The sequence below is a fragment of the Arachis hypogaea genome, chromosome 8 (assembly GCF_003086295.3).
Source record: "Arachis hypogaea cultivar Tifrunner chromosome 8, arahy.Tifrunner.gnm2.J5K5, whole genome shotgun sequence".
NCBI lineage: Eukaryota > Viridiplantae > Streptophyta > Magnoliopsida > Fabales > Fabaceae > Arachis > Arachis hypogaea.
In genome coordinates, this window is record NC_092043.1 from 13645117 (window position 1) to 13667358 (window position 22242).

General features: G+C 36.2%; 1 protein-coding gene across 1 annotated transcript; it reads left to right on the forward strand.

The window, feature by feature from the left end:
* Positions 1–11159: 11159 nt before the first annotated feature.
* On the forward strand, positions 11160–12711 carry LOC112706208 (putative clathrin assembly protein At4g40080). Its single transcript, XM_025757385.3, has one exon. It carries the CDS (start codon positions 11379–11381, stop codon positions 12438–12440), a length of 1062 nt encoding a protein of 353 aa, XP_025613170.1. The 5' UTR covers positions 11160–11378; the 3' UTR covers positions 12441–12711.
* The last annotated feature ends 9531 nt before the right edge of the window (positions 12712–22242 follow it).

Sequence of the window (22242 nt, forward strand, 5' to 3'; positions counted from 1 at the left end):
AGTTATCACCACTGGATCATCATGTCTAGGAATAATTCTTCGCCCCCGACCTAGAAGACTTCCTTCAAGTGTCTCTTGCGAGATGATTTTGTGAGGCCGCCTCCACCGAATCCCCCCGAGATCATATGTATATGTCTTTCTGGGTCTGTGGTGGTGGATCTCTTCAGTCCTTGTCATCTCGCTTCCTCTTCCCATGATGATCCGACCTTTCAACGAGATATCTGTCCAGTCGACCTTCTCTGACCAGTTTTTCTATCACGTTTTTTTGGTCATAATACTCATTCATTGAGTGACCATATATCTTATGGTACTCAGAGTAGTCACCACGACTCTCTCCCTTTTTATTTTTGATGGGTCTAGGGGGAAGTAGTCTTTCAGTATGGCAAATTTTCCTGTAGACATCGACTAGAAAAACTCTTAGAGGACTATAGGAGTGATATCTCCTAGGCCTTTCAGGGCCAACTTCCTCTTTCTTCTTGGGCTCTCTCTCTCTTTTAATGAGTGAGAGTGCCCAGGTCGCCAGCTTGGTTCTCGAAGTCTGGCGTTTTTCTCCATGTTGATGTACTTCTCGTCTCTCTCCTGTACATCACTTAGGGAGGTCGGGTGCCTTTTCGATATGGACTGGGAGAAGGGACCTTCTCGAAGTCCATTTACTAGGCCCATAATCACTTTCTCCATGGGCAGGTCTTGAATCTCCAAGCACGCTTTATTGAACATTTCCATATAGTCTCTCAAATGTTCCCCGACCTCATGTTTTATTCACAGGAGGCCTGGTGCATGCTTTACTTTGTCCTTCTGGATAGAGAATCGCATCAGGAACTTTCGCGAGAGGTCGTCGAAACCGGTGACTGACCTCAGGAGAAGACTATCGAACCACTTCATCGCTGCTTTTGTTAAAGTTGTGGGGAAAGCCTTGCAGTGAGTAGCATCAGAGGCGTCGGCTAGATACATCCGACTTTTGAAATTGCTCAAATGATGCTTTGAGTCAGTGGTTCCGTCGTAGAAGTCCATATCAGAGCTTTTAAAGTTCCTTGAAACTTTTACCCTCATGATGTCCTCACTGAACGGGTTTTCTCCTCCCAAGGGAGAATCTTCTCGTTCGCTACGGGAGCTTCGACTTTTGAGAGTAGATTCCAACCTTAAGAGTTTTTCTTCTACCTCTTTTCGTCGCTCTATCTCGTTCCGCAAGTTCCTTTCGGCCTCTCGCTGTCGTTCCAGCTCTTGCTCCAACTGTTCTAGGCGCCCTTGGTGACCGTGAAACAATCCCATGAAGTTAGCCGCATGGGGTTGCCCCTCTTTTCCGGATTCGCACCCTTTAGAAGAGTTTGCCTTTGGGTCTTTCAACCCAGAGGTGCCTTCTCTATGTTGATTGGTCACCCCTTGGTGATTGTCGATATCGTCGTCGTTGTTTCCAACGTCCTGATTTTCTTGCTCGGAATCGGATGCAATATGGCTATCTTCGTGTGAGTCATCCGCCATTACTGGTTGATCTTGCAGGTCCCTGACAACAGCGCCAATGTTACGTTGGGTAACTAGAGGTTAGTGGACTGGACTCGTTGGGTTGACCCAATCGTCTGAAGGAGAAAGCTCTTTGACTAGCTTCGCGTCTGGGAGCCTCCGTCCGACTTGTGTGTATGAGAGAATGGGGAGTGGTACCTACAAAGACACTCCGATGCCTAAGTTAGCAAAGGGGTAAGCAGGTTTTTAGAGTATTGGAACTTAAAGATACCTAAGGGGTGTCAGTGTATTTATAGTGGTGAACTAATAACCACCGTTGGAGTAGTTTCACCTTTTAAGGAGGATAACCGTCCCTTTAGGGAAGTTGAGATATGGCTCTTAGAAGTGGGTTGAGAGATTTTAGGGGCAGTTACTTATTTGAATAGGTTTTATCTGCTAGCTAATCTTCACTTCCGACTTCTTTGGAGTAAGTCGTGGTTAGATCCGACTTCTTGGGCAGTGTCGAATGAGGGCCAATTTTTAGATTGGGCCTTTCATCTGGACCTGAACTTTAGTGTTGGGTTCTAATATTTAAATTAAAATATATAATTACATTCTATAATTTTATTACAAAAGAAAAATAAATAATGCATAGGATAATTGAGAAATAAAAATAATTACCAATAATCAAATTGAAATTAAATTAATTTGGGATGATGAATATATTTGTTTTTGGCTCTATGTATATACCTTAACGGTTTCTATTCGTTCAAAAAATTTAATTGTATTTATTTGTTTGCAAGGATTCCTTATATATATCAATGTATCCAATTCCCGAATGTCAAATTATCCCGTTGGCTTTCATACTACGTGGGATATAACATTTAAAATAACAAGGAGGAAAAATTAAACACACGTATATGACGCAACTAATAGAGATAGTTTGAATATTCAAATTAAGAAGGAAAACGATTATTCATTCCTCAGGAACCACAAGAAAATTCAAACATTTATCCACGGTATGGACACATGCTTCTTTGAATAGTTAACTGCTGTGAATAAAGGGGAAAATTAAGAAAATAAGTCAGTCAATATGATTTATGGAAATTGGAACGTATTCGAAAGTTTATACTACTAACAAAAATGACTTTAAAAGATGCTAATTAACGACAAATAAAATTTCGAAAAATTTAAAAATATAATATAATATATATATATATATATATATATATATATATATATATATATATATATATATATATATATATATTGAAGATAAGATTTTAATATAATTTTTTGTAAGTACTATTAAAAAAATAAAACTTTTTAATTTTTAAAATTTGATAATTTTATATCAAGTAAATTTTAAAAAAAAGTTTTTGACTACAAATGACCAAATTCTTTTGAAAAATAAAAAGAAAAACCTAAAAACCAAATTTTGCTCTAATTTTTTTTACATCTTTTAAATATTTATTCAAATATTCAAAGCTTTTAAGCATTACAAGCCGTTTGCTTTGGTCAATGGAACGCATTTGTATAGCAAATACGGGAATGTGCTACTAGTTGTTATTGTCCAAGATGAAAACAATAACATTCTTTCTATCGCTTTTGCACTAGTTGAATCCGAGTTTACTGAGTCATTGTATTATTTTTTTCGTAATGAACATGAGGGAGCACGTTACTCTGTAGCATGGCATGCTTCTTAGATATGATAGATCTCAAGCCATTCACGTTGTTCTTAATGCTGCCAATAGTAGTTGGCATCCTCCTACAACTCACCATGCTTATTGCATATGTCATATGGCTTCCAACTTCAATATCCAGTTCAAATATGTAGAGAGAAAATAGTATCTTGTAAATGTAACTTATAGTCCCAATAAAGAAGAATATGGTTGGTACTTGGACGCGTTGAAGGGGTTATCAAGAGATATGCTTGATTGGGCACTAAGGTTTAAGAAGGCACTATGGCTCCAGCACTGTGATGAAGGTCCTTGGCTTAGTCACATGACAACAAATCTCTCTGAGTATATCAACATTGTTCTAAAGGGACGAGGAACCTTCCTGTAGCTGCTATTGTGAGGGCAACTTATGAGCGGCTGCAACAACTATTTGTATGCAAGGATTATGAAGTGCAAGCTCAATTGAATTCTGGTCAGGTGTTCTCACAACAATTACTAGCAGTGATAGAGAAGAACAAAAAGTCATTACCAAAGATGACGGTCACTCATTGTAGTCGTAGGGCTTTGGTTTTTAGTATGGATGAGACGGAGCTTTTGGAGGGATGGAGCCAAAATTCATATCATGTTAAGATTAACATGCGGTAGTGCGATTGTGGAGTTTTCCAAGCCTTGCACTATCCTTATCGTCACGCTTTAGCTGCATGTTCTACAGCGAGCATTGAGTGGGGCGCATTTGTTGATCCAGTATATCAGATGGATTCAGTATTCAAAGTTTATGAGATTGAGTTTTCTTCTATATCAGACGAGAAGATGCGAACCCCATGGTATGGTACAAGGCTCAAGCCAAATCCATCTATCTGCAGGAAAGTGAAAGGATGACTGGCATCAACACACCTGCGTAATGAGATAGACACAGTTGAGAGATCTAAGAAGAGGTGTGATCTTTGTCGGCAGCAAGATCATACAAGGCGAGAATGTCCTAACGCTCCAATATCGAATCATCAGTGATATAGTCTTTTAATATCAATGTAGTCTTGTTTTATGTTAACTTCAAAAAGTTTATGTAATCTTAACGTTTGTGTCCAAGTCTTTAATCATTTGAATAAAAGGCGTTGTTTCCATCATTATGGTGAGTTTTCATATTTTCAAATAGAGCATTCGGATAAATAATATAACATACATATCAAAGATGAGCAACTACTACATAATTCAGCTAGTAACAAGAGTTCTAAAGGTTATAAGTACCTGAAAACAAATATATAATACGAAGCATTATAAAAGAGATACAGTGAAGGAACTATGACTGTCCAGGATGGTGATCAAGTCAGTGGCTCATCCCATATGTAGATGGACGTGCCTGTTACAGACGAATCACAGGCTGGTTAGTGAAGAGAATGACTGATGACCAGATGACGAGAGTGACTGATAACCTGGAGGTGAAGGAGGTGGCACAACAGTCTGGTACGCTCATGTGGGTTGTATAGGAGGATATACTGGAGCCACCTGTGTAGTCTTATACTTTGAGAGTATAATGGTAACCTCACTCCACGGAAGGTGAAAAGTATGGGTCTCTAGTCTCCACCGCTCTACAAATGCAAAGAGTAAGGTATTATCGAAGATGAAATTCCTTAGCTCTACTGCATGTCCAAACCTAGCCTCCCTATATAAGGTAGTAGCACCTCAGGCAGCGGAAGTCCCAAAGTCACACGACGTGCCAAGAGCAATCTAGGTGATTATACAACTACTATTCATTAGTCTTCTAAAACTTATTGCCTATTTCATTTGATATTGTTTTACAATAAAATAATTACGAATATAACTTAATTAAATTTAATTAAACAAGCTAATGCACATGATTATATATGTATTATTTACTTAATAATACAATTTACTTAAATTTAAGCATGACTCATAAACTAATTTAATGCAAAAAAATATTATTTAATTAAGAATAACAAATAAAAATTATAATTATTTTATAATAACTAACATGACAAATAAAAATTATATCATATCACAAACTAATTTAATGTACAAAAGAATATTTTATTTTATTAAAAATAACAAATAAATATTATAATTATTTCATAATAAACTAACACGACAAATAAAAAATATTTCATATCATTAATTAATTTAATGCACAACAGGATATATTATTTAATTAAAAATAACAAATAAAAATTATATCATATACACATAATTAAATTCTAATCTTCTACTTTTTTAACAATTCTCATCCAAGTAAATACTAAACATCTAATTAACTAAAATTAAATAAATCAAAATATATTAACTAATTTTCTATTAAAAATAACTGATAGATAAAACTGATCTCGAAATCCAAAACTTCAGCTACATGCCAGATTGCGTTCAATCTGTTAATATTTTTTGATCAAATGTAATTCTCTCGTCTAATTATGTCTACTTTTAAAACTATCATAAACTCTAAAAATGTGAAATGAAACAATGAATTTTCGTTACACAATCCTTAGGCTTTTTTATTAAAATAAATAAAAAAAATTAATTCCTTAAATACGCATACATGAAATTAATTCTCACAATACGCAGCTTCATCTCAAGGGAGTCACCCACGAATTGGGTTTCGCTACCAACTCCGGGAAGGTACCAACGAAATGGAGAGATTGCCTGACAAAATTTACGTGAAACTCCAAATCAAGCATATCAGGTGAGGCGCCCACGAATTGGGCCAAGGCGTGGCTAGCCCACGCGAAATGGTGCATTTTCATTTCGGTGCCCACGAAATGCGCAGCAACGAAATAGTTTAGATTTTTGATGAAGGCTACAAGTTTTCAGTGCGTCGGTCCGTACATGCATGCATTGGCTTGGCATGTTCACATTCTCCACCAATAATGACAGCATGAAAAAAGTTTGAGAGACCAAGCAATGAGATTATGAGTTCTGCATTAGCTCTTGGAGCATTGGTCATTGCCGCTCGCTTCAGCCCACGACTTTCCATCCATTCCCTCACTTTATCAAGGCCATTCAATGACTTTACTTGCTCTTTTGCCAATCTGTACAGTCCATCAAGTGAATTATACTATGAATTTTAAAACAAACAACAATGAAAAAGAAAATTAGGTTAGCAGAGTATATACCTTTGGAACATGTCTTCTTTGTCATTTACAAACTTTAAGCCTCGTTTAAGATCATCAGGAAAGAGAGTCAAGGCAATATCATCATTGTGCTTGCCGGTAATAGTTTCAATGAAAAATTCCTCTGTTATAGGAACTTTTTCGCATCTGGCCCGCTAGATTTGTCCACCTGCTTTCAATTCGCGTGTACCCCATGGTGTTGATCCAATTCGCAGACGCTGGACCTGATTTGTTCATTTTGTGGTTGCAGTCCTTGAGGTGGATCCTGGTCCATTTTGTGAGCGGTTCCTATGAGTTGGTAGCCAAACCCATTTCGTGGGTGATTTCCTTGAGATGGAGCTGTGTATTGTGGGAATTAGTTTCATGGATACATATTTAAGGAATTAATATTTTTTCTTTATTTATTTTAATAAAAAAGCCCAATCCTTATATAGTGGTAGACGGCATCTCGGGTACTTTGTCGGATACACAGTATTCGGTTTCTGCCTTCTAAACATATCCTGTAGCATCCAGGTTATGCTTTGTTGGCATGTTTCATATCTAAAGTACAAGGTATGCAAAATATTTGTTTAACCTGTTTTTGGGCACTTTATCGAAGATATGACTATTAACGGATAAATATAAATATAATATAGATTATATATTTTCGTAAATATTATATTTAAATAATTTAAATAAAAAAATTCTTTAATTAATAGATACAGATTAAGTAAAATATTTTGTTTGTTATAAAAAAATTATTTAAATTTTAAATAACTTAAAAGTTTAAATTGTTATGTAATTGCATTTTTGGTATTTAAGTTTTTAAAATTTAAACTCTACCTGTAAATTTAATATTTTAATTCTAACTAAATATTTAAATTTTAAACATTTTAAATTTAAATAATTTTTACGTAACTAATTAAATACTTTATTTAATTATGTCATTATTTAAAGATTTAAAATTTAAAAATTAAAATAACACTAATAACAAAAAATTATTAATAAAATTTTAAATTAATATTTAAAAAATAAATCAAAATTAAAAATTTAAATTATAAATTAAATTTCATTAACTATGCATTATTATTTATTTTATAGTGTTAAAAAAAATATGTTAGATCATGCCTAATATAATTTAATATATGATAATCCAATATATTATATGTTGTTTTAGTTTTTTTTTTGTCCCTTTTCCTCCTCTAATGCTATTTTATTCTTCTTTTTTTTAAGATGCATCTTCTTTTTTTTTTAAAATAAGATTCATGTTATACATATTTGTCATAAAAAAATAATCTCTTATATTTTATTCTTCTTTCTTTAATTTTTTTTTATTTTTATTCTATCTTTTTCTTATGTTCTTGTTCTCTCTACTTTGTTCTTCTGCATCACCCATTTTGTAGTAGATGCATTAAAAATGGCTCTGAGATTGGCTCTATTTCAAAGGTGTTGTATCTAAAATGGTGGCAAAATCCATTTCACAGATGCTTCATATGAATTGATCATACTTATTTTGATAATACTTTTATTTTTGCGTATTTAAGGAATTAAATTATTTTTTATATTTATATACATATAAAAGCCTCCTCAAGTGAAAAAACTCAAACAAATATTAGAAGGTTGATGATTGATTTAAACATGCCACCTAAGGATAGTTAAGGGGGTCAAATCTTAAAAATTCTAATGATGAGATATTGCAAGTATATTTTGAAAGCCGTGAGAGTTATGTGATCAGAGATCCAAAGACCAATCCCTATCAATTAAATCCTGTATCTGATTGAACTTGTGGATATACTTGATGAGGAAAAGGAAGGAATAAACTATTTTACAAACTCACAACTCGCACTGACATAGTCTGCTATTTTTCGATTGTATGATCATCCTGTTTACTTTTTTCTATTGAATCTCGAGGTAATGAATCAAGATTGTTCGTTTGGTTAGAGAGGCCTCGAGGAAGATCTGACTAATGAGTTTGAGATTAAACAATAGTTTGAAAATAAAGAAAAAGTTATTACGACAGTTAAGATGTATATCATTAGGAGAATTGTGGAGTATAAGATACTAGATAATAATTAGTTAAGATATGTTGTGCAGTGCATTTAGTTTGGGATGGATTGTCAATAAATCATAAGCATTTCTTTATCAATATTAAGACTCAACTGATATGCCACATCCTACAGGGCAATAGTTATCTCATAACAAAACTGGTGAAAAACATATGACTTGAGGTGCCATCTTTCAATCAAAGTAGACATTAATATTTAGTCATGGTCCCACTCAATCATATAAACTACATACTCAAATCCAGCACGTCTAATGTATGTCCTGATGTCCTCGTTAGACCTCGTCAATAAATTTCTTCCAATTCCTAAAACCAGACACCCTAACAAAAAAAAAGTCATACTTTAATCTATAAAAAACATAAATTAGATATTATACCAATTATCCGAGTCTTCTAACAATATAGTCAATACAGTCTAATCTATAAAAAATGTCTTTCTAGTCTAATAAATCTTGCATCATCAAGCTACACTAAAATACATTAAATTATAATAAAATAAAATAAAATAAATATAATAAAACAATTTAAAATGAACTAAACTAAATTTATTATCATAACAACCATTAAAATAATCTAATTTAACAAATTAACATAAAATAAATTTTAACACAAAATAGGATAAAACTATTATAACATATTAAATATAAACTAAAAATATTAAATAAAATAATTATAACATATTAACTCTACCTAACTAATATGAGAAAATATTAATCTAATATTTTTTAAATACACTGACATCTAATATTATCCAATATAATAAAACATAAGTTAAATATAAGTATATAACATTATTTATTCTATTAATATCTATCTAAATAATTATTTCTATAATATCTAATAACTATTTTTACATAATACATTTTAAATAATTAAATATAATAAAATTATCAAAAAAATATAACAATAAATTAAATTAACTTAAAAAGAAGAGAAGAGAAATTATTTAGTGTCTAATAAAATGCAAAGAAGGATAAATAGAATAGAGATTAAAAAAAGTGAGAATTTTGCAAGGAGATGAGACGAAAAGAAGTGGAATAAATAAAGTGAATGATAAATCTCGGAAGACCACTTTATCTAACTGGACGAATATGGTAAAATTTATCGAGAAATCAGACGAATTATGGAAAAATTGATGAAATTTGCAGAGGGCTTGAGCGAATTTCATGAAAACTCCCAAACAAAACGGATTCTAGAGTTTAATATTAGTTTAATATGGTTTTGGAATTAAATATTTTTATTTTATAATAAAAAATATTTTGAATTAGTGTCTGAATAGTAGTTAACTCAAAAAATAAATAAATAGCCAAATTCATTCTTAAAAAATTAGTTGTTCTCTAAATTGATTTTTGAAAGATTTTTTAATTAAATTCCTGCTTTAAAAGAATTAATGAGATTAATTATTTGAATTAATCTCTACATACAAGTGTTTTGCATTTACAAGCTTTACAAATCTGAACGAAACTCACTCATTAAACGTGCTGCTTATGTTACGTGCCTTCTTAACAGAATTTTAAATCAATTCAAATTTTAAATCAATTCAAATCAATTAACGCACAAAAATATAACTTCTATTTTTTAAAAGATTTTGTTTCTTTTTTCGAGTTTCTTGCCAAATTTGTTGGATCTCCTTCGTGCGTTCTCTCTTTGCTTCGTTTTTTTCAATTTTCATAGTTTCTGAAATCAAGTTTTGAAATCGTTTTGAAGATAATGGAATTTCAGAAATACACTCAAATGATTACATAAATACACCCAAACGATTACAGACATACACCCAAACGGTTACAGAAAGGATTACAGAAATAACCCAAAGAATTAAAGAAATACACCCAAAGGATTTAAGAAATACACCCAAAATAGGAAGAGACAGTATATTTCTTCTTGAAATCTTTTAATGTTTTGCTGGTTAAGGATGAGACACATGGCAGAAATAATCTAGAAGAAAAACCTAGAAGAACAGTAAAACAGTACCTTGAATAATGTTTTTTCTTTTTTCTGGTGATTTTTTATGGAGATTTGTATATTTTCTTCTTGATTTCTTCTACTTTTCGCGAAGAGTTGGAACGTTTCTGCAGAATTGTAGTAGTTTGTTTCGAATGTCCCTTAAATCTTGATGGTTTTAGTTTTGATTGAGGAAGAAGAGGAAGAGTGAACGTGTTGTGGAAGCGGCGCGTGTTTTTTTCTTGATGAGTTGCGTTTTGATTGAGGAAGAAGACGAGGAGTGAACGGTGTTGTTGAAGAAGCACGTGTTTTTTTCTTGAATTTGGAACAACTTATATAGCTTGTAAGCCAAAAAGGCTTGTATGTGTACCAGGTCTCTAATTTATGTTAAGTGACACCATACTAACCACAACACAAATATAACAGTTTTAATTAGCTGCTAACATAATAATTTTATGAAACTATATCAAATTAATTCAAAATGGAGAGAATTTTAAGACATTATTTTTTTAATTTAAAATTGATTTAATTTAATTTCATAAATTTATTATATTAATAATTAATTAAAATTATCAGATTTGTATTGTAATATTATTTAACATATTATATCAATAAATTCTGATGTTATCAATAATAAAAATGATAAAAAAAACTAACATCATTAACTTAAAATTTTAAAGAACGATTCTAATTAAAAAAATATTTTAAAAATTAATTTAGAGAACATATAATATTTTAGGAACGAATCCGACTGTTTAGTGGAAAAAAAAAATTGGAACGGGAGATCATTAAAATTAAATTAAAAATCTGAAGTTACCAAAAAAAAAAAAAAAATTAAAAATCTGAAACATTACACTCTTACCATATGTGTCACGATCATTGGATCTCTGCCGACTGCCGTCCAAAACTACTATATATAATCCACAATCCATTATCCATCAATTTCAGGTATAATAAAATGTAGGTTCCTTGGCCGCGTTAACAACACACGAAAGCAGGGACTAGGAAAGTGTAGCCACATCAAACACAATTATATACCTTTAATCCAATTTAATTTCTTGTGATTATTATAATAATTATCCTTTAATTCCGCACCTTGAGCAAAACCCTTTATATTGTCGTAGCTGTCTCTACATTATTATTTCCCTCCTCATTCTTCCCGCGATGGCCCAACACAAAAATAAGCTCAGGAATTTGGCTTACAATATCAAAGACAAAGCCTCTGTTATAGTCGCCACCCTCTCCATCAAGCGCCACGTGTCCTCCGTCCGAGTCCGCGTCCTCCGCGCCACTACCCACGCTCTCACCGGGCCTCCCTCCGAGGATCGAATCGCCGCCGTTCTTGCCGTCGCATCATCCAACAACACCTCCCACCTCCTCCCCCGTGTCTGCATCGATGCCCTGATGGACCGCCTCCACCGCACCGGCAGTGCCACCGTGGCACTCAAGTGTCTCTTCACCCTCCACAACGTCGTCGTCAAGGGACCCTTCACCCTCAAAGACCAGCTCGCCTATTACCCTTCCTACGGCGGCCACAACTTCCTTAACCTCTCAACCTTCCGCGACGACTCGGACTTGGAATCGCTCCAACTCAGTGATTGGGTTCGTTGGTACGCCGGCGTCATAGAACAAAGCCTAACCGTTTCAAGAATCCTAGGCTATTATCTCCGATATTCATCATCTTCTTCTTCTAACACCATCCAAGAAACAAACTCTTTGACTCTTGGAACTTCAAACGCGGATTTACTGTACAAGATAGAAGCTCTGGTAGCGTTCTTGGAACAGCTAGGTAAGGTTCCAGAGTCATTGCAGCTTCAGAAGAAGGAGCTGGTTTATGAAGTGGTGAAGCTTGTAGGGGAAGATTACAGAAGCGTTCAGAGAGAGATAGTGATGAGGTTGGAGGAGATGGAAGGTAGAATGGAGAATTTGGATGTTGGTGAAGTGAGTGAGTTGGTTGGGTATGTGAAGAGGATGGAGGAGTGTAAGGAGAAGCTTGTGATGCTGTTCGTTAATAAAGGGAGGAACGGTGGCTTCTGGGATTTGGTTAGAGAAACGAAGGAGAGAGGGTTGAAGATCAAAGGGGAAATTGAAGGCAAGTGGCTCACGGTGGTGGTGGCTTCCAAGACCGCCGCCGATTCCACCCGGTTTAACACTAACCCGTTTCTTGAACCCGGTCAAACCAGTCCGGTCCCACTCACCAGTTTTGCTTTTGCAACGGTAAGATGACAACCAACGGTCTTTTTTCTTTCACTCCAAAGGTGGCTTTTTCCTTTTTCTTTTTTAAAAAATATTTTTTGGTTTTTTTCTTTAATTTCTTTTGTTATAGTGGTGTGGGTGTGGGGATGGCTGTCTGCTGTTGTGTGCATAATTAAAGTGATCGCATGTAGACAGATAATTCGTGTATATTGTACAGATAAATCATAATGTGCAGTTCAAGATAGAGATTTATGTAGCAAAATCACAAATATAAATAAGAATTTTCTAAGAGAATTTTTTAGTTGAGTTTCTTTCATGTTTACTTTATTAAAGCATGGGAGACGGCTATTTAGGTGGTAATTATTATTCAAATAAAAAGTCTCCAGCTGAAATACTAGTTGTATCTGACTTGAATTTTCTATTCGGTGAATATTGTAAAGTGTTAATCCAATTATTCAAAGTTTCAAACTATATCAGGAAAATAACAAAAATCACTTAACGAAAAATAAGGTAAAATTTCGGATGCTATTTACAAAATTAACAGTTAAAAATTATTAAATAATAATTTAATTAAATATATTAAATTATTTAATTCTTAGTTTTTATATAAAGTGTATTTGAATTTTTAAAAAAAAAATTTCAAAATTTAAAGTTATGCATCTAAAAGTTTATTAACTAATTTTTATTCCTTTTATAAACTAAATCTTATTGAATTTTTTTTGTTCAGAAAAAAAGTTTAATTTATTTTTGAGTAAAACTTTTTTTCAATCCTTCACTATTTATTCGTTGAAGATTACGTCCCTTAACAACTATAAAAACATAATCGGTTCTATCCACTTTCGTATTTGTTCAATCTAGTCTTTAAAAATAGTTAACAATAGGTTAATGCTGACATATCAGGTACGTCTCTTTAATAATAAGGACAAATCACCTCTGAACTCTTCAATTATCTCTTCAATCATCTCCCTCCTCCGTAACTCTTTCTTCTTCTCCACAGCTACCTCACTTACACTCCTCTCTTTCTCTCCAATCCTCTCTTTTCGCCACCATCACCACACTCACAATCATCGTCATTAACAATATCATCACCATCCTTTATGCATGATGATTAATAAAAAATTTATATTTTCCTAAACTTTCTCTCCCTCCTCTCCTCTCTTTTCCCTCTTTATGCATTTTTTTTTACTTTCTCATTTTTCTTTCTCACTCACCACTACCACCACCACTACAACAACATCATGAGTTTTATTTATTTTAACACTCAAATTTTTCTTTTTTTTAATCTTTATTTTTCTGGTAATTTTTTCAAAAAATAAATGAATTTTTTTTCCCAAGCGATTACTTCTTTAGTGTGATTATGTTTTTCGTTTTTGAATTTTTAGATTCTGATAATAATATTATTGATGACGATAATGATTATAATGAGGATGAGGAGAAATTAATACGGTGATTTTGATGATTTTGGGGGGTGTTGGGGTTAGGGTTTTGGAGTTGAGAAAGACAATGAAAAAGAGGGAGAAGAGGAGGGAAATTGTTGAGGGGTTTAGGGGCGATTTGTCCCTATTACAAAGGATACAAAATTACGTAGACATAGTTACTTGACATGTCAGCATTGACATGCTGTCAACCGGTCTCAGGGACTGGATTGAACAAATACGAAAGTGGATAAAGACCGATTTATGTTTATAGAATTGTTAGAGGGCGCAATGTCCATTAGGTAAATGACTAAAGACCAAAAAAGACATTTACTCTTTATTTTTCAAATATTTCTCATGATTAAAAGTTCAGATATTGTATATTAAATATCTGAGGAAGATTTTCTATTTTTGGTCCTGGACTAGATTTTCTTAATCTATTTTCCAAACTTTTTTTCATGTTTACTACTCCCAAATTAATTTCATCAAACGGATAAGAGTTAATATTTAAAATGTCCCTAAATTTATAGTCGAATTTCAATGTTATTTTTAAACTTAAAATTGTTCTAAATTTGTTTTTTAATTTAACAACGATCATGTCTGAGATATTTTTTGATGACAAAATAATGATGCAGTAAGATGGAGGCCACGCTGGAAGCCACCAGTAAAACGTCGCTGTTTTATTTTTGACGATCAAATAGAACATAACCATGTCTTTTAGGGTATTTTAAGGAATTTTAACTCTAATATGTTAAAATTTCTCAAAATACCACAAACGATGTCGTTTATGTTTTATTTGAGCGCCAAAAATAAAATAACGACGTTTTATTAGTTTAACGTGACTTTTAACATGGCTTCCGTCCAATTACATCATTATTTTATTATTGAAAAGTAATTCAGGACAACTCTTATTAAATTGAGAGATAAATTTGAGATAATTTTAAGTTTAGAGATGACATAAAAGTTCGACTATAAATTTAAAAACCACTTTGAGTATTAATTTAACAGTTTAACATACTCTACAAGTAACATTTTGTTTTTTGTGGTAAGGGCTCAAATTCGAAAAAAAAAAAAACTTAAATACAAACTAGTCGGGACAAGACCTCTTGTTCATTATCAGCTAAAATGTTAACTATGTCTTTAGGAGAATTATCCCAAAAATAGAAATCATATTCTAATTCTAAATTTTTTTGTGCAAGATAATTTACGTTTTTGTTACTTTTTCTATAGATATATACAAAAAGGGCAATGCTACGTAATCAAAATATTATAGATAATAAATAAAGATATATGATTAATAGTATTTGTGTTTATAAGAAAGTGTGAATTACTCTCCTAATTTGATTGACGCAATTAATTTTTTTTATAATTAATTATCTTTCCTTATTTAATTATACTAAAAGCTAATTCCAAATTTAATGTGAATCAGATTACGAAAATTTCTCCTTCATTATTACTACATGTATTTATAATTGTATAATTTTTTTTTTCAAATAAAAATTTCAAATTCTTATATTTTTAATTTAAAAAAAATTCAAATCACCTCAACACATTTTATAAAAAATAAAATATTTTAAATTTGATCAATTTTTATTTATTGAAAATTAAAAATATCCAAAATTGTTAGTTCATGACCTGCAAAATAAAATAATAAATAATAATAAATTAGCACCAATTTATTGATTATAAATATTATATATATAAAATTATAAATATTATACGTATAAAAATATGGATGTTAAATTAAAGAATTTAACAACTTCTGGTATACAACTCATATTTTACATATAGGCTATTATAAAATAAAAAAATAAAAAATAAAATATAAATAAAAATTAAAAAATAAAAAATTTAAAAATAATTATTAACTTATCATATTAAAATTAATAAATAAGTATACATATGAATAGTAAATAAAAAATATTAAAATTATGACCCTTTGGTCTACATGTAAAGATAATTTGAAATATATAACAAGACACATAGTTTAAAATTTAGTAATATTAATTATAAAAAATTGTTAATTATAAATATTATATGTATGAAATTATGAATGTTATAAATATAAAATTATGGATATTATTAATATAAAATTTTGGATGTTATGTGTATCTTACTTAATTATGAATGTTACGTGTATGAACTTGTGGATGTTATGAATAAATTTGTCAATTGAATAAATTAATTTAGGTATTTGACATTTTTTTTAAAACTAATTATAGTAAAATTTAGAAATATATGTGAATTAAAATAAATAATTTTCACTTTGAAAAACATGAAATAAATTTTTAAATTATCAAAGACAGTGATTTAAAAAATTATAAGTTGATTTAAATGTATAATGTCTTCAAAAATAAAATATTAAAATATTTTGAATCATGATTTATTAGTATATATGTAAAATAATTTGAAATACATAATAAAATATAGTTTAAAATTGAATAATATTAATTGTAAAAATATATTAATTATAAAAATTATGTGTATATATATAGATGTTACATAATAAATAAAAAATATGCTTTATTATTATAATATAAATTAAATACTATAAATATGAATTATGTGTATTCATTTAATAAGAATATAAAATATTAAACGTATGTGCTTATAAATTATAATATGCTATTTAATATATGTAGTTAATGTTTTCATATAGAATAAATATTGTAATAAAAAAATAAGTGCGTGAAAAGATAGCAATTAAATTTTGTTCATCTCATTAAATAAAATTAAAAATAGAAGATTTGGTTGATTTTGGTTCCTAACTTTGGTTCCAAACTTTTTCCATACAAAAAATAACTCCCAATTTCTAGTCCTCCAATTATAAATGTCTCTAATTAAAGCATTTGGATGATTAGATTTTGTTCGCTGGTCCGGTTCCGAACAGATCGGGTGGACGGATGCAGGGGTGAGGACGCCTTGCCTTGGGTCGCACTGCTTACGGGTAGTCGAGTAGCCGAGCACTTGTCTTGGAGAAATGATGAGGGGGGTGCCACCTGCAAAGACACTCCGACGCTCAAGTTAGCAATGTGCAGGCGAGCAGAGTAAAGGGTTGAAAAGATGTGACGTACCTCGTGGGAAGAGCCAATTTTCCCTTTATATACATGTCAGTAGTGGGCCCCTCATGGGACAGGCCCATATTTCCAAGGACGCTGTCCTGCAGCCGTGTGTGAACCGTACAGGACGCGTGTCCGGGTCGGTTGGAGGGCGCGTGTCCGGGTCGGGTATTGCTTGGGTCGGGTCGACCCGTGCAGATTTTGGACCGGGCCGTAACAGTGCCCCCACGCGCCAATGGTAGTCGTGGGAGCTACCAATGGCGTGTCGTCTCGCATCTCGTCTGGCCGGCCGCTCGTGGGAAGGGTATGCCCCCAACGCGCGTGTCCCTTGGTTGCTCAAGCAACCGTTTCATCGCTTCGTTTCCTGCGCCGAGCATTGAATGCTCATAATGGGGTGAAAAAACCCCGTTTGAAGAGACTATTCTGCCCCCAAGTGTTTTCGCGCTTTGGGGAAGCGGTTTTTAAACGACCGGTTTCGATGCTTCTATACTTTTTCACACTCCCCTTTCTTCCTCTCTGCTACAAGATTTCAAGGTGTTGCTGTGGTGCCTCTGTTCGTCCTTCTTGCATTTTTCCAGACTCGCAACTTCATCCTCTTTTCATCAACTTAGGTAATTTTCGAATCATTCCCCTTTTTATGCATTATCCTTGTATGCTTGTTATTTGGTTTTTTGATGTTACTGTGTAGCCTTTTAGTTGCGAGTAGACGTGTTAGGGGGGGAGTACCATTCCAGGGTAGGTTTTTTCTTGTTCTTTTTGCCATCTTAGTCGTGATTGGCCTTGGTCGGGGAGTCGTGGGGGTAGTGTTTGTATTCGGTCTGAGCAACCGATCTCTTAGACTGACTGGATGGTCCCCCCATGTAGGTATGGCTCGCACGGTTTCCTGGGCTTCCGTTAACCCCGCGGCGTACGATCAATATGCTTGGGTCGTTTCCGATATAAGGGATTCACCCAATCAAATGGGCGAGGAGGAGCTCACCGAGTTCCGACAAGCCGGGTACTTGTGTGGTGGGACTGACGAGGAGGCCAATTACGACGTTTTCGTCCCGGCTCCTCACGAGCGATTGTACGAAATCAACTTCCACACCCGCCAGGTCGCCGACTGGATTTGGTTCTACAAAGCCATGTTCACTCAAGTCGGAGTTCGTATTCCGTTTTCAGCCTTTCAGATGGGGCTCTTAAACCGAATTTCCGTGTCACCGTCGCAGTTGCATCCGAACAGTTGGGCCTCAATCCGCTGTTTCGAGATGGTCTGTGAATATCTCGAACTGCCGGTGTCCGTGGATGTTTTCCTCTTCTTCTTTACCCTCACAAACCCTTCCAAGGAGGGGAAACACAAAAAAGGGTTCATGTCCTTCCGGTCTGCCCAGGGTCGGAAGATTTTTGGTTTGTTTGAAGATTCTTATCATGGGTTTAAGGACAAGTATTTTAAGGTCCGCCCTGCCAAAGGTCGTCACCCCTTTTGGTTGTCTTTGGAGGGGGTACGGCTCATCCCGACTTATTGGAGTTTCGGGGCAGGGGCCAATAGTTTTATTAAGGTGACTTATAGAGGCATGTCGGCAGAGGATAGGCAGATTGCCGAGGTGCTGTTGGCAGTTTTTGGGAAGAACCCAGTAAATCCCCACCTCCTCATGGGTGACCGGGAGTCCGGCCGTAATTATATTTGTGAGAAGCTTTTTACTTTTCCCTCTATCTTTTTTCCTTTTATTGACATTGTGTGACGATTAACCGACCTTCTTTGTTTTCCTGCAGTGGATATGTCTGCATCGGTGACGGGTCTTCCCGACTTGTTTCAAACCTTTCTTGGCGGTGGTGATGATGAAGAGGATAATGACAAATCTGCTGGTGAGACGTCTACAATTCCCCCAGAGGACAAAACTACTTCAGAACAGGAGGTCGTGGTTGGGGGAACCGGGACCTCGGCCCAGGCTGCCCAGGTTGAGGTCGAGAAAACGGTTCATGCCTCTCCTTTTCGCGAAGTGGTAGGCCAAGGGGGTTCGACGTCTGCCCCTAAGGTCGATGATGACGTGGAGGTGGTCCCCAACCCTAAAAGGAAGAGGAAGACGTCTTCTAGTCCCGAGGGAGTCCTCACTGTCATGCAGAGGAACTTTGATGCGAGCAACTTCATAGATACCCAACTGATTCCTGGTACTGAGGAGTACTTCCACGAGTCTTCCCTTGCCGGGCAGGCGAGGTGGATGTACCGAACACTTCTGCGGGGTGCTGTGATAGCCCGGAAGGCTGAGTTTGAGCTGTCCGGGATGGAATCCCTCCGCAGGAGGTTGGAAGCTAGTGGGAAGGCCAATAATGAGTTAAAAAGTGAAGTTGAAACTCTCCGGGAGCAGTTGACTCAATCTTCGGAAAAGTTGGATGCTGCCGAGAAGAAAGCCACCACTGCCGAGCAGAAAGCTACCGCCGCCGAACAAAAGGTAACAGCTGCCGAGAAGAAACAGAAAGAGTCGGACGCGACGATTGAACGCTTGGTCGAGCGTGAAATGGCTCTGGAAGGTCAAGTCGGCGCGGCGCAAAAGCGTGTGGCCGAAGTTGAGGAAGAGAAGCGGGCCGTGGAGGCCGAATTGTCGACATGGAAGGCGAAGTATAAGGACGTCGTCAAACAGGGCAAGGGTGCGATCCTGGCTATCGAGGACGCCCTCAAAGCTCAAATTAAAATTGTTGCCCCCGAATTCGACACGTCGGCGATTGGTGTCCGCAAGGTTATTCAGGATGGCAAGGTTGTCGATGTCCCCAAGAAATAAGTCCTCTTTTTATAGTTTTAGCCGTTTTGTTTTGACTTGTAGACTATTTTAGTTTCGGCCGTTTTTGGCTTGCGAACAATTTGACGTTTAGCCGTTTTATCTTGGTTTGTGACTAACGACCGTTTTTAATCGTTTACTCATGTTGTCGTGATGAATTTCTCCTCATTCGTTTGGTTGTATTTCCGTTTCTTTTAACCGTTTTTGGTTTATTGTCGTCACTTATGTCAATGGCCCATGGCCTTTTGCGTAGTCGTTTGACGGGTTCCCGGGGTGATCAGTCCCGGGGACGCGCGTCGTCGTTGGACGCGGTGATTTATCTGGAAAATTAAGTGACAAAATAGGAGAGAAAATTTGCACAAGTATATCTTATTCGGTAATTGTATAAAGGACTCGTAAGTCGCTATGAGAAGTTCAAAAGATAAATTTGCGAATTGACTACTTAGCTAGCCTGGTCGGTTTGTCGGGCCTTCATCTAGGAGTAGAATCTTCTTAGGTTGTCCGCATTCCATGTTCTCGGGACTTCCTTGCCGTCAAGTCTTTCTAGCTTGAATGCTCCTTTTCCCATCACTTTCTTGATTCTATATGGGCCTTCCCAGTTGGCCGCTAGCTTGCCTTCTCCAGGGGTCGGCAGGCCGATATCATTTCGTCTCAGGACGAGATCGTTTGGCTCGAATTCCCTCTTGAGTACTTTGGTGTTGTAGCGCAGAGCCACTCTTTGTTTAAGCGCCGTTTCTGTCAAATGGGCCATTTCCCTGGCTTCATCTATTAGGTCCTTTTCTACGGTTTCCTCCACTCCCTTTAGGAGCAACCGCGGGCTTGGTTCCCCGATCTCCACGGGTATTACCGCGTCCACACCGTACGTTAGTCGGAAAGGAGTTTCTTTAGTAGACGACTGTTCGGTCGTTCGGTAGGACCAGAGAACCGCTGCTAGTTCATCGGCCCAAGCACCCTTTTTATTGTCCAACCTCTTTTTCAGCCCTGAAAGGATAACCTTGTTGGCGGACTCTACTTGTCCGTTCGTCTGAGGGTGTTCTACCGAAGAGAACCTTTGCCTTACACCCAGGCCGCTGAGAAATTCCGTGAACTTCTTGTCAGTAAACTGTGTGCCGTTGTCCGAGATGACGACTTCCGGTATCCCGAACCGTGTTATCACCTGTCTCCACATGAATTTTCTGCAATTGGCCGAGGATATGCTAGCTAGTGGCTCAGCTTCTATCCACTTGGTATAGTAATCAATTGCTACTATGAGATACTTGACCTGCCCAGGGCCGACCGGGAAGGGCCCTAAGAGGTCGACTCCCCACTGAGCGAATGGCCGTGAGGCCGTTAGCAAGCTTAACTCGGAGGCCGGTGCCTTGGCAAAGTTGGCGTTCTGTTGGCACTTTACGCATTTTTTGACAAACTCTTTGGAATCTGTCATCATTGACGGCCAGTAGTACCCAGCTTGGATTAATTTCCTTGCTAGGGCTTTGCCCCCGATGTGGTGTCCACAGCAGCCCTCGTGGACTTCCTTGAGGACGTAGTCCGTTTGGTCGGGGCGTAGGCACTTCAGTAGCGGTTGGCTGAGCCCTTTCCTGAACAGTTGTCCTTGGATGACGGCGTATTTGGCCGCTTCTCTTCTTAATTTCGCCGCATCCTTTTCATCACCAGGGACTTGGCCGTGTTCCAGGAAGTTGGTGATGGGGTCTAGCCATGAAGAACTTAGGGTTGTCATGTGCAGTGCAATTGCTGGTTCTCTTGTCATGCCTTGGATGAGAGACCGGTTCCCCTCCCCTGGCTTTGTGCTGGCCAACTTCGATAGAAGGTCTGCCCGTGTGTTCCTTTCTCTGGGTACGTGATGGACCGTGACCTCTTCGAACTTTTGGCTCAAGCTTTTAACCTTTTCCAAGTACTTCAGTAGCAGGGGGTCTTTGGCTTGGTAGCTGCCGTTTACTTGGGAAGTGACGACTTGGGAATCGCTACATATTTCCAGCCTTCTTGCGCCGACTTCTGCCGCTAGGGTTAAGCCTCCTATGAGGGCTTCGTATTCTGCTTGGTTGTTCGAGATGGGAAACTCGAATCTAATCGACTGTTCGTATACCACCCCAATCGGGCTTTCCAGGATGATCCCGGCACCTCCAAAGGTCTGGTTGGAGGCTCCGTCCACATGGAGCTTCCACCGTGTACCTATGTCTTCGCTTGGGTCTCCCGTTACTTCAACTAAAAAATCCGCCATGGCTTGCGCCTTGATGGCTTGCCGGGGCTCGTATCGTATGTCGTATTGGGAGAGTTCGATGGACCAAGTCATCATTCTTCCCGCTAGATCGGGTTTTTGGAGGACTTGCCGGATCCCTTGGTCCGTTCTGACGACAACTTGGTGGCTTTGGAAGTACTGTTTTAGCCTTCTCGAGGAAGTTAGGAGTGCTAAGGCTAGCTTTTCCAACTTGCTATATCTTAATTCCGCTCCTTGCAGGGCCCTGCTTATGAAGTAGACTGGCTGTTGGGCTTTCCCGTCCTCCCGTACCAGTACTGCGGCCAGGGCTTCGCTTGTTATAGCGAGGTATAGGTATAGTGGTTCCCCGTCCCTTGGCTTCCCGAGAACGGGGGGTGCCGCCAGGATTTC

Coding starts and splice junctions, on each gene's coding strand:
- LOC112706208 (XM_025757385.3), top strand. CDS start 11,379: ATGGCCCAACACAAAAATAAGCTCAGGAATTTGGCTTACAATATCAAA.